Source organism: Stegodyphus dumicola, chromosome 7 (genome assembly GCF_044657685.1).
Source record: "Stegodyphus dumicola isolate Sdum_Otavi_A_Nest chromosome 7, ASM4465768v1".
In the NCBI taxonomy this organism is placed as follows: Eukaryota; Metazoa; Arthropoda; class Arachnida; order Araneae; family Eresidae; genus Stegodyphus; species Stegodyphus dumicola.
The window spans coordinates 179,860,417-179,873,480 of NC_140774.1; the positions used below are offsets into that span (position 1 = coordinate 179,860,417).

At 33.4% G+C, this 13,064-nt stretch overlaps 1 protein-coding gene across 5 annotated transcripts in view; it reads left to right on the forward strand.

The window, feature by feature from the left end:
- Nucleotides 1-13,064, forward strand: part of LOC118187711 (protein madd-4-like) — a 557,221-nt gene that overhangs the window by 429,465 nt on the left and 114,692 nt on the right. For all 5 annotated transcript variants that reach the window (XR_015042253.1, XR_015042254.1, XM_085821131.1 and 2 more), the window contains exon 6: nt 2,668-2,797. Coding sequence is in view for 3 of the 5 variants with exons in the window: in XM_085821131.1 (XP_085677257.1) it covers nt 2,668-2,797 (130 nt within the window). In the remaining 2 variants the exon portion in view is untranslated. The remainder of the gene's footprint in view (nt 1-2,667; nt 2,798-13,064) is intronic.

Genomic DNA, 13,064 nt, shown 5'->3' on the forward strand with positions numbered 1-13,064 from the left:
TCGCGGAGAGATGGTTATGAGGATATGACAATAGTTATCCCGTTTTTCAGGATTATTATGTTTGATATTCTACAATATAATTCAGCATTAAGTCGCGATCAAATTTCTTTTTACGAAAATTGTGCTTGGCACACACACTTGGGTTTCAGGCAGTATCGAAAATAAATCGTTTTACATGTGCAATATTGTATACAGGTGATAGGTGACGGAGGACTGGGACGCCTGGCGTATAACATAGGTAAACAGGCATATGTCCCACGTCCTCCACTATCTCGAAGAAACAACTCGCTGGAGCCCCGTAAGGCTGCACCGGGAGTTTACATGGCCATACAGGGGCTAGATGTCAAGTAGGTTTTACATAGGACGTTGTTAATAACACAAAGTAATTTAAAAAGAATATAAAGGATAGCATTAAAACATTAAAACACGCATATAAGCTGAAACACATAGGTATAAATTAAACGTAAAAGCATAAAAACACACTCGTAATTACGTAACATAAAGACATAAAAACACACACGAGAATACATATCATGACACATAGAATACATATGGAAACATGTAGAGCACATAAATGCAAATATTGCACACAGAAAAAACATATGAGACATAGTAAGGTGTGCATAAAGCAGAAGCGCTGTGCGGAAATATGCTCAGTACCCATAATACATAATGTACATACTTTCATTAGGGGCTTCTGTTGCATGATTTACATATTTCGTTGTACACACTACATTCGTGCATTGTACGGATATTATATATTTCGATTTACGATAACACATCATTCCATTGGGTACCCAGTGCTTTACACAGATAAACATGTCAGTAACATTATTTCTGCACGTTACTGGCTATTGAAAGCAGATGATTACATGAGGCTCGATTGTATACACTAAAAATTTAAGTTTTAAAGCAGGAAGTGTATTTCTTAGAAAAGTGGAATTTTTCACTTAATGTAGTGTACTAGCAAGCTGCGGCCGAAGCAATGCATTTTTGTAACGATTTTGAATTTCACCATGAATTTAAATATTAATTTTAAAATATAAACGTGTCTGGCATCAAATTGGAATAAGGTTTATTTATCGTCTGCAGCATTAAAAATATTCGTTTCTTTAAAATGTCGCTGAAAAATAAACAATAGCTTGAAAGCTATATTTTTGCGCTGTCCGAAGAGAAATAGCCTTATTCAATTATTAAAAAAAGGTGTGAAAAACATGGTTTTAATATTTCTATACCTGAAATACGTGACACAGCTAATATGAAAGGAAAAAAACCTGAAAGTTTACATCTAATTGCGAAAAGGGCAAAAAATGCATCCCCAACAAAGGTATCTACAGCTCTTATTAAATCGCATCTCATGTTTATTAAGTAGCATCTCATTTTTTAAAGGAAAATTCAGCCCATCAAAGAGCTATTGGAAAATCTTTAAAAATCTATCTCTGTAGGATCTGTGGACAAAATTATAAAATCTGATTTAAAGCTTATAAAAAAACACGTAATGCCCATCACCTAACGCCGAAAGATGTTTCTTAACACAAGCCTTGTATAAACTTATCTGATTGCAAAAGAAAAAGATCGATTTATTAACGAAAAAGAGGAGAAAAAGACTTAATATTTTGGTTCCAAGAAAACAAGGAAAGTTTTTGTAAAGGTTTTAGGGTTATTATTGGATTCTCTTATAAATTATAAATTTAAAATAATGAAAGCAGAAAAAAATGTCAAAATTAATTCGGGTTACTATCAGAAATATATTTTAACACTTATTTTTAAAGAAATTCCATCTCTGCCAAGAAGGCAGGAGAAATACCTTATACGGTATATTATTTACCCTCGGCCGCCGACAAGTCACTAGTATCTACACTTCTCAAAATTACTGGAAGGAATAAATAGATACATACATAAATAGATACATATCACGGCCGTATACAATTACATTCATATATCGGAATTAACTGTTATTCATTTACAATCCCAATTGGAGGTTCGAATCCCGCGAACGGGCTGGCTGCATGGGCGCTTTCGTGGTTTTCCCCATGTGTAACGTGTATACGAGCCAGTTTCCCTTAGAAAGTCCTCCACGAAAGGCATCCCTCCCCTTAGGCAGATAGCCCTAGTGTGCTTTGCCATAATTAAATACACCACACCAATCCCAATTGCTGTTATACAGGGATCGAACCCAAATGTCGCTAAATGATCGCTGGATTTGGCGACTCTTTGCGTTTCAGGTTACATTACACAAAATTCGTAACAATTTGTCCAGTTGAATTAATAAAAGGCAAGGAATATGTATAATAAAATGAGCAAGCATCAACATTTGATGCAGTTTTAGTTTAGGTAATCCAAAACGTAAACTGTAAGGCTAAATCACATATTCTAAGCTTATATCATTTTTTCTGATTTTACTAATGATCTTAACATTAAAATAAAAATGCAGCACAAAAAAAAAAAAAAAAAAAAAAAAACAAGATTGATAAAATAGATTGAACATCTATATGGGATTTTTTTTCTTGGCAGGAGGATAAAATTTGTATATATTTTATAACAAAATTAAAAATATCGACTTTAGGTTTTGTTTGAAACTATGAATTATAAAAAGCGAATACTTTTCTTAATATTATATTTCTCTATATTGTTTACATATTTGTGATTATAAATTATTTTTTATAGGTTACCAAATGTCAAGACCAACTTGTTTGAACAAGGCTAATGAAAAAGAAGTGGACGACCGTTTGTGTGACGTCGCTGCGAGACCAGTTCCAGAAATAAAGGAATGCAATCCACACAAATGCCCACCAGTGTACGTATCAGTACTTTCTAATTTTTAATTTGGCTTTAACTTCGTAACTTTTGGCACAGTTTTCTAGAAACCTAAGCTGCACTTGCATCTGTAAAAATATATAAATGTCCTTTTAAATAGCAAAACGAAAACCCGACTGGTAAGAAAATAATGAGAATTGACATTTCACTCAACAAAAGGTCATTATTCAGATGTATTTTTTGTAAGTTTTAAATGTTTACTCGTTTAGGTAAATATTATTTTCCAATGTAGTTAAGCTCTTTTATTTTGTCGTAAGAAATCTCCGATTCCTGTGGTATTATTTTCTATTCTACAATCCTATTAATCTTTCTCCTCATATCTATAGAGGTTCGAATCCCGCGAACGGGCTGGCTGCATGGGCGTTTTCGTGGTTTTCCCCATGTGTAACGTGTATACGAGCCAGTTCCCCTTAGAAAGTCCTCCACGAACGCATCCCTCCCCTTAGGCAGATAGCCCTAGTGTACTTTGCCATAATTAAATACACCAACACCAACACCTCATATCTATAATCGTATTAATCTTTAATCTTATTATAGACCAGACGAAACTTGATATCTAATGTAACTGTCCAATTATGCGTAATTTATAACACTAACATTGATAATTAAAAATTTTTAGTATAATTTGATGTTGAATGTTAAGTATTGGTATAGCCGAAAACTCGCGGACGAAAACGTTGTCGTACAAAGCATCGTGGGAGAAAACATGGCAGTTCTAAAACATCGTAATAAAGTATTAAAAAACATCTTTGCAAGATATCGTCTTTCTATGAATAAACTGTGTTAATATCAGTATCAGCTAACATATTTACAGAAAATTATTAATTGAATTCGATGTACTCTGCAACTTTGTTATAAATTTATAAATAGCTTTTCTTTTATCTCTTTTTTTCTTTTACCTCTTTGGCCCACCAGCGGCCGAGCGGTAAAGTCGCTGAACACTGGTAGTTCGGTCCGAGGTTCGAATCCCGCCTTAGGCAGATAGCCCTCGAGGCTTTGCCATAATCGCACACGCACACTTTTATCTCTTATTTTATATAAATAATTTTAGAATGCTGTGACAAGATGGGGCAATAACACTGAATATATATTTCATGAAAACACAACGTAACGTAGAAAATCAAAATGTTTAACTTATTAACTAAAATACTTAAATACTGAAATTGAGTTGTTACGAAAGCTTTAATGATGTTTAATCAGGTATGAAAAAGAACTAAAGGGCTGCTTATCTAAGGGAAGAATTGCTTTCGCGGAAGAATTTGCTTGCATTTTTATTATATTTCGGGAAATTTAAGGTACGTAGGCAGGTAAGGTTATGCTCCATCAAAGCTGAAACCTTTCTTCGGCGCTTGAGCATGGACCTTATAAGAGACAGACTAACCCAGTGGGCGGGGCGCGCGTCACCGACATGTCGGCAAGAAAGAGTAGGGACGATCTGGTTTACTTTAACACTGAAACCTATGGCGTTTGTATCACATAACTCTTTTTATTTATTAAATGTGATACGTTGTATAATGTTGAGATTATGAAAGCCACAGTTTTTTCTTTCAAATAGGATTTAATATATCACATTAAAGCAATTTTTACTGCATTTCGCGCATTTTTTTCATGCATAATTCTTGTACAAACATCTATACTTTGGTAAAACGGTAAAAACTCTAAGCACAAAATTTATGAACTTAATTTTGCGTAAAAATAAAGTAAAATTAAATAAGATTGATAGTACGCGATGCTTTGAAATAAATAAGGTAAAATTAAACAAGATCTGATAATTTTTTTTAAATTTAATGAGCATTTTCAGGCGGTGAGTTTCCAAATTATAATAACATTACAAAACTATCATATTTATTTCATTATATGATCATGAAATTATTAACATTAAAGTGGATTAGTTATTTTAATAATTCATAAAATTCGGAGCATAAAATTTCCTGAGCGTAATGAAGGAAAAAAAAGATAAAATAAAATCTAGAAGCACTGAGGTTTTATATTACGCCCAAAAGGAACCTTTTTTAAAGTTTTGTGTGTTACCTATATTTATTGAATAACATGTTCTTCTCTCGTAAACCACATACATTTGAAAACAGCATATCTTTAAAATTTCCGCATTGGAGATAAAACTGTTATTTTCCGTACAGTGCTCGCTCTGAACTCGTTGAGTTTGTTAATCAAAAATTCGTTAAAGTTTTACAAAATATGAAATAGATTAAAACAAATTCGAAATTCGGCCGTCCAGATGCCCATGTTCGGGTGGAGGATTACATTATTCAAAATTTAATGGCTGTAGATACTGTCGTTTTTGTCACAGTGCGAGAAAGATACATGTATTCATGCAGATTCTTCATTATTTAATTTCTTTACATATAATACAGAGCGATAATATTTGGTAACAACAATTTGCAAGGAGACACGGACATTTATAGTAAAACGGGACAAAATGCCGCTTCGAAAATAACAGCCTTTCCAGGCTACCGCCCCTTTGGGCTAATAAATTAAATTAACAGTAAATAAATAAAAAAAAATCTTATGCAGAAAACTAAAAATAAATTAAAAACCTAATCACTATAAAATACAAGGAAAATTAATTATTACGGTTAAATACAATTTTAATATTAGAATTAAATGTACAAAATTTTTTAACGAATTTTTAAAGAAAAATTTCGTTAAAAATTCAAAAATATTTATCACTATGATGTATTATGAAATATAATTGAAATAAAATTCCTTTATAGAAACTGTGCTATAATACACATCTATAATTTTAAAAAAGCAGCACAATTTATAATTTTAAACATAACTTTCAAAAATTCGTTTTTAAATATTTTAGTATTTTTTACTTATTTACACCAATAAAAAGCATAAAAATTGCAAGAGAAAATTGCTTGTTTGAAATTTTTTATTAGTTCAGATTTAAAATATTAGTTTCTAAAAGAAGTACTTACAAATTTCCTTACAGCATAGGAAAAGCTAAAAAAATATCCAGTCCTGAAAGCATGCAATAGCTTTATAATTATTTGGAACGTTAATTATGCTTGATAAATTTGCTAAATTTTTAATAATCTATCTCAATTTCAAAAATAAAAATATGTAGAAATTATAATTTGTGAAATGAGGCGCTACAAGCAGCTTTTTCTTGACAATTATACACGCTGCAGTAGGCAACCAATGTTAAATTTCTGCAAGTCGTCCCTACTCCTCCGGATGTGATCAAGGTGACAGCCGGCAACGCCTCAGACGAGGGAGAAAACCCGTATGGGTTAGTCTATTTCTTATAAGGTCTATGCGCTTGAGACAGTGACGTATCGGCGCTTGAGACAGTGACGTATCTTATGTATCTGCTCAGAGTAGCAAGTCAAGGACATCGACGTCACCACGCTGGTTAACGTAGGTCATAAATATTTATTTCTATGCAAACTATTTTAGTACTTATATGCGTATCTTTATGCTAAACTAGATTGCAAAGCTTCGTTTCACCTACCTTGAATGTTTCAACTGGTCAAAGAAAAATCGTAAAATTCCAGAAAATTGGCAAGTTATGCCAAAGAAGAAGTTAAATTAAAAAAAAACGTAAAACTAATTCAGATAAAAATGAAGCATCTTATTCAAGAAAATTCTAATAACCCTTCTTACAGGGTGTGAATACATATACAGAAATATTAAAAGTGAATTTTAATAGATGTAAAATCACTGAGCTCTGGTAATTCGATTCAGTTTTAAATATTGACGAAAGGGCTAGTTGCGTGGAAAATTTCTTGGCTGTCCTATGTGTACTCTGAATCCTCAAAAACGGCTCAAAAAGGCATGATCCTCTCTTAAACAGTTAGGCTTCTCGTGCCTTTCAGTAATACAGATAGTCTAATCTAAACTAATCTCAAAAGTGACTAATTTACGTAATGAACCTTGACGAAAACAAAGTATCATTTGAGCGGTTGTCTTAACGTAGTTTGCATTTGCTGAAATCGGTAAAACATATAAGTGGTAATCGTAACAATTAAAACTTTCACAAAGTAAACCTTAGAAATGTACTGCAAGTCTTAACCATAGTTTTTATGTGTTTTACAATGAAATATGTTCTTAAAATATATAAACAAACTTTAAAAAACTCGCTTTTTGGACACTTTTTTGTACTTATTACGAACACAGCCATTAGGAACACGCTACACTATGGAGGTCTTTTTTAGGAAAACTGGCTCATATCCACATTACACGTGAGGAAAAACACGGAAACGCCCATATGGCCAACCCGTTTGTTTCCCGAGATGCTATAATTCACAAGTGCACACAGGTATCGCCACTGAGGGAGGGGTTTCAAAAATGGACCAATGAGCTTTTATTGCACGTGTGACGCTGACACTTTAAAATTATGCATATGAGCGCATGTTGTTGTTTACGTTTTATTTTGTATTTGTTTCGAAGTTATAATTTAATGCTATTATTTTAGTAGAAAATCTCATACTATTTTCATTTTATAAGTTTATTTAATCCTCAAAATTTCACTTTCGCGAAACTTATCACTCACTGATATTAGGATTAATGTTCGTTGCATATTATCGCTCTTTTATATGGAGAAAATTGACTCAGGCTACAATTAGCCTACATGTTATGCATTTACTAACAACTGTGGAGAATTCAAGTGTATAACTTTTTTATTGAGCTCAGAATAACTGGAATGAACCCAGTATTTTCTTGTCTCAGTGCTTGCATTCCTTTGATTTTATGAAGTGTGAGATTCAAAATATGCATTGTGAGTGATCTGATTATACTTATTTGCGAATATTTGATTTAACTTCTATCTGGAAATTTTCACAAGAGATCCACGAAACTTTAATTATTTCGTACGAGAACTTGCGGGGGAAAACATTTTCAAACATCTTGCTTAAAGCCCGGGAAATGTCATCTGAAATGACAGAAATACTACTGAAAGCCCATTGGTCCATTCTAGAAGCCACTCCCTCGATAGCAATATGTGCACTTACAAAATATGCTTACCGGGACCCGGAAACTGACCTAACTACCAGTGTTCAGCGTCTTTAGCGCTCAGCCGGTAGTGTTTTTTTTTTTTTTTTTTTTTTTTTTTTTTTTTTTTTTTTTGTAATTGTTTAGCAGGAGAAGGCGGAGCGTTGACAATGAGTTTGTTAGTTGAATTAATTACAACTTCTAAATGAAACTATGGTTCAAAAAAGTGGCAGTATGTGTAAGCTTCTGAAAAATTAATGCATCAAATGTGTTTTAAATTTGCTCACTTTAAGTTGGAAATATGTAAGAACTAATTTTAAGCGTTGGGTTACTTAATGATAGCATTTTATACACATATATAAAATATATTTTTGTTCAGGGCTGTGTATCTACATGTTAGTAAATAAAAACTATGAATAAATGTGATCAGTTTAAGAAAAATGACAGAGAGCTATTGGTACAAATTCAACGTTCGGTGACCCTAAATAAACATTACTGGTTACGTCTTTAAATTAGCATAATTGTGTAAGAAGAAAGCTTTTAAGAGAGCAAATTATATTTCAAACAAGACAACGTTTATCCCTAGAACTAATGTTATAATCACACAAAACAGTTACTTAAAGAGTATTGATTATTCTTAAAAGGAAAATAAATATTTTTAATATGTGTTTCATTACATTGCTTCATTCATTTCTTGTTAACATTATTATTGTATGTAAATCGCAACAGAATAACAAAAATGAAACTCGAGAAAAACTGCCTTCTAAATTATCAAAGGAGCTCGTGTTTCTTTCTGTTTTACATCAATAAAAGAATACGATAATATGATCGTATTGGTTCGATGGCATGTAATTTAAACTGTAATTTTATCGCGCAAAGCATTTGGACTGTAATTTTATAGCGGAAAAAGGCAAATTTTAGCAGTAATCACGGCGCGTAAAATAATTATATTCAACGGCATGGAATTTACACTAAGAGTTTCGCTACGGCAGATTTACACTGAAAATTTCGGGGAAAAAAGTCTGTTAGATACGAAGGACTAGTGCAAACAGCTATTAAGTAAAAAAGTAATATATACGAGTAATATATAATGTATACGAGTAATATAATCAAGACCACTGCACGAGAACGAGATTTCCCCATTTAAGTGGATGCTATTTAAGTTCTTCATTAAGTAACACGTTTTTTAATTTAAAAAAGCAAAAGAATCTGAAAGGTTTCAGATTTTAAATTATGTCCAAAGGGCCGTTTTTCAACATTTTATCTGTTACCTTTATTTATTAAACATCACGTTCTTCGCACTTAAACCATAAAATTCAGTTAAAGAGCAATTGAGCGTATCTTAAGAATTTTCGATACGCAGTCCTCACGCGCTGGAGATAAAAATGTGTTTCTGTACAACGTTGCCATTGCTCGCTTTGAAATCCTTGAGTTTGTTAATCAAAAATTCGTTAAAGATTTACAAAGTATGAAATCGATAATAATACAAATTCCAAATGTGGGCTTCCACATGCCCATATTCGTAGGAGGATCACGTCATTCAAAATTCGATGGCTCTATGTACCGTTGTTTTATCACAATGCGAGAAATAGACATACATTTATGCAGATTATTCATTATTTAATTTCTTCAAATTTATATTTGAAGCATTATTGCAGGACTCTAACATTGGGTGGCAACAGTTTGAAAAGTGAAACGGACATTTATAGTGAACCAACGCAAAATTGCAAAACGAAAACAATAGTTCTTCAGGGAGGGACAAAGCCCCTTTGGACTAAAACAGAAAATATGATTTGGTGTCGAATGTTTGATACGAACAGCCAATGTTAAGCGCATTTATGTAATTTAAAATCAAGTATACATCAGCCTCAGATAGCGTAGATTTTGAATAAATCACCGTAATTTTGAGGGTAATCAAATGTATATTCCTCTTCTTAAGAAATAAAAAAATTCAGGAAATGTGGGAAAAGCAAACGTATTATACTCAGTATAAAGAAACCAATAAATAACAGAAACAGGAAACGAACGTAGTGCCATCTGTCGAGGAAACCAGCAATGAAACACAAAAAAGCTAGGATAATTGAATTTTCAAAGCAGTGCGAAAAGTTGGTTTGGAATCATTGTTATTAATGAAAGACAGTACCTTTTGTGAATATGGAAGGCGTCAAAGAAATTCAATGCACTAACTGAAGAAATGGGGGGATAATATTTGCTGAACAAAAATCAAAATTATTCGTTTAAGTAATAACTTAAAATCAACTATAGAACATATGTTTGCTTCTTCTCTTTGAACGTAAGATACGTGCAACTTGATACGAAATTTTATTTCTAAATGTTTGGTTGATATAAGCTTTAGTGCACTGTTAAGAAATGCTATAAATTCCTCAGGAATTAAAATAAGAAATGTAATCTTTAAAAACCGAATTATAAAAATTTATTGATAGTGAGAAAAATGACATGAAAATTAAACGCTTTGAGAATCCAGGCAGTTTTATAACTGTAGAAGATAAAAATGGTATGCTGTTTTGATTATTGTGGTTATTTCTAATAACAGAATGTCTTTTAAGATCAAGAGGGAATATTTTTTAAGTTTTATGAATAACTATGAGAGAAGATCATTTGTCAATGGTAATAGAAAGTGCTAAGAAGAAAGTCGTATCTGATTTTCTTTAAAATCGATAGAGTTATATTCAGAATTCTATGCCAATCTAAGGTTTTCATTTTCGCAGTTTTAAATTTTACTTTGGCATATTTTTCTTCCAGTAAATCTGTATGTAATTTAAGGAAATATTTTTTCATATCTAAGAAGTTGGTTTGGGAAACGAATAATTTTGTAGTGCAATTTCTCCGTAAGTTTTCGTAAAAATTATTATTAATATTACTTATATAGGAAAAAGAAATAGTCTAAAAATTCTAATTAAAGTAAAAAATAAAAAAGGAGGATCTTGAAATTCATAGATTTATTTGATATTCACCAAAATGTTTCATATTCGACAAATTTCAGAAAATGTAAAGTAATGGTAATAAATGTAAATTTATTAAAAGTATTTACACAGTGTTCTTTAAGTTAAAATTAGAAAAAAATTCAACCTTATTAACTTTAATTTTGCGGGAAATTTTAGCACATTTCGCGGTTATTTGACATACACTTTTCATTCTTAAACAAAATTGTTTTGTACCTTTTCCTGAAATACATCTCCAAACTGCCTGAAATGAAAGGAACTAAATGATAACAATACAGCATAAAGTGTGCAAGTGACAAAGAATGCAAGTTTACGCCTGCCGTTGGCAACAGCCTTGAGCACCTCACATGTGACAGTGCAATTTAGCTAAGTTCCGCCCCCAATTTTGATGGAGAGTACCCCTGGGGGGTCGGATCCGAGGGTGTCCCACCCCTCTTCCTCTATTAACAACGTCTCTAGAGGACTTTCGGCTCGCCGCATATTTAGTGTCCCCATGCCGCACGGAAACTATACATTTACAAACATCCATGCCTTCTCCTGAATTCGAACCCGGGTCCTGCGGCACGGCAGTCAGCGACGCTAACCATTATATCGGTTTGGGAGGGCATCTAGTGTTAGTTTACAATTCGAATGAAAGGCAAGACAAATAACCATACACACTAATGAGGTAGAAGAATTCGCACTTACGATTTATAAAAAATTCATTAAATTTTACTGCAGATCATTGTGCAGCGTTAAATTATGTGTGTATGAAGGTCTGTTCTAAGCCTATTAAAGAAGTTAATTAGCTAACAAAATTAGTTGGCTGAGAAGTAATTTGTTTTCGATTGCTTTGGATATTTTTGAAAAACTTTCATGAAACGCCTCAAAGCAATCCAGACTTTCACAAATAATTTCAAACGTTTAGTTTTTGATATGTCTGTGTACAACACAGTCATTCTTCAAACAAATCCTATTAGCGAGTTATGTTAATTTGAATCATGTAAAAATAGATCCTTAAACTTTATGTGTGACGTTATGGTGTGGTGTATTTAATTACGGCAAAGCACACTAGGGCTATCTGCCAAAGGGGAGGGATGCCTTTCGTGGAGGACTTTCTAAGGGAAACTGGCTCGTATACACGTTACACATGGGGAAAACCACGAAAACACCCATGCAGCCAGCCCGTTCGCGGGATTCGAACCTCGGACCGAACTACCAGTGTTCAGCGACTTTACCGCTCGGCCGCTGGTGGGCGTGTGACGTTATGAAAACCAATGTCAATCATTCAAATTTAGGTTAACATGTTTATCATGAAATTCACTGACGACATATTAATAAGTTGAGAGTTCTATTAAAGTATGAAAAAAAATCATTATCTCCAAACAACAATCTAATAAAGAATATTCGAATGAAACTTTAAAATAACGGTGGAAATTTCGGCAACAGTATCCAATCACCAATCGTTACTGCGGAATTCTGAAGGACACAGTCATCCATAATTGCCTAATCCATAATTTGTCGCCCACCAGCGGCCGAGCGGTAAAATCGCTGAACACTGGTAGTTCGGTCTGTGGTTCGAATCCCGCGAACAAGCTGGCTGCATGGCGTTTTCGTGGTTTTCCCCATGTGTAACGTCTATACGAGTCAGTTTCCCTTAGAAAGTCCTCCACGAAGGCATCCCTTCCCTTAGGCAGATAGCCCTAGTGTGCTTTGCCGTATTCTCAATTCACTACACCACTATAATTTGTTTCCTGTAATTCGTCATAATAATTGGCTCTCTTGCTGCTCCAAATGGCGCTACTTGGCCAATAGGCAGGATAATTCATAAGTACCAAAATAACGTAAATTCGCACTGAACGGATTACAAAATTCCGTAACAAATAAACTAAGAATGCGATATTAAAATTTTAGCGAGCCAAAATAGAGAAACGAGATACGCGATAATCTGTTTCATTTAAAATGCGTCGTTCTTGTTTTTAATCCTCTGAACCTGATCTGCAGCCAGATCAGTCCACAAATTTATCATGTGAACGGGTAAGAGCTGCCTTTATCGTTAGCTGAGACCTTGGACATTTTATAGGTGATAGCTCGCATTTTTCGAGCTCTGTCTCGATTTATGCGGACCCGCTGTCAGAGCAGCTGACCAGCTTCTGAATGTATGACAGTAGTACCCAACTAAATTTTTCAAACCAAAACGACTGCTCCAGCTGGCATTAAAGATGGGCAAGGACCTGGCCAGTGACTGAACTCATACAGAATTGAGTATATATTCGCATGTCAAGACATAGTATTGTGTTAAGGGGCAAAACAGTTTGACAGTGAGTGTAAAATACATTGAAAATAAAA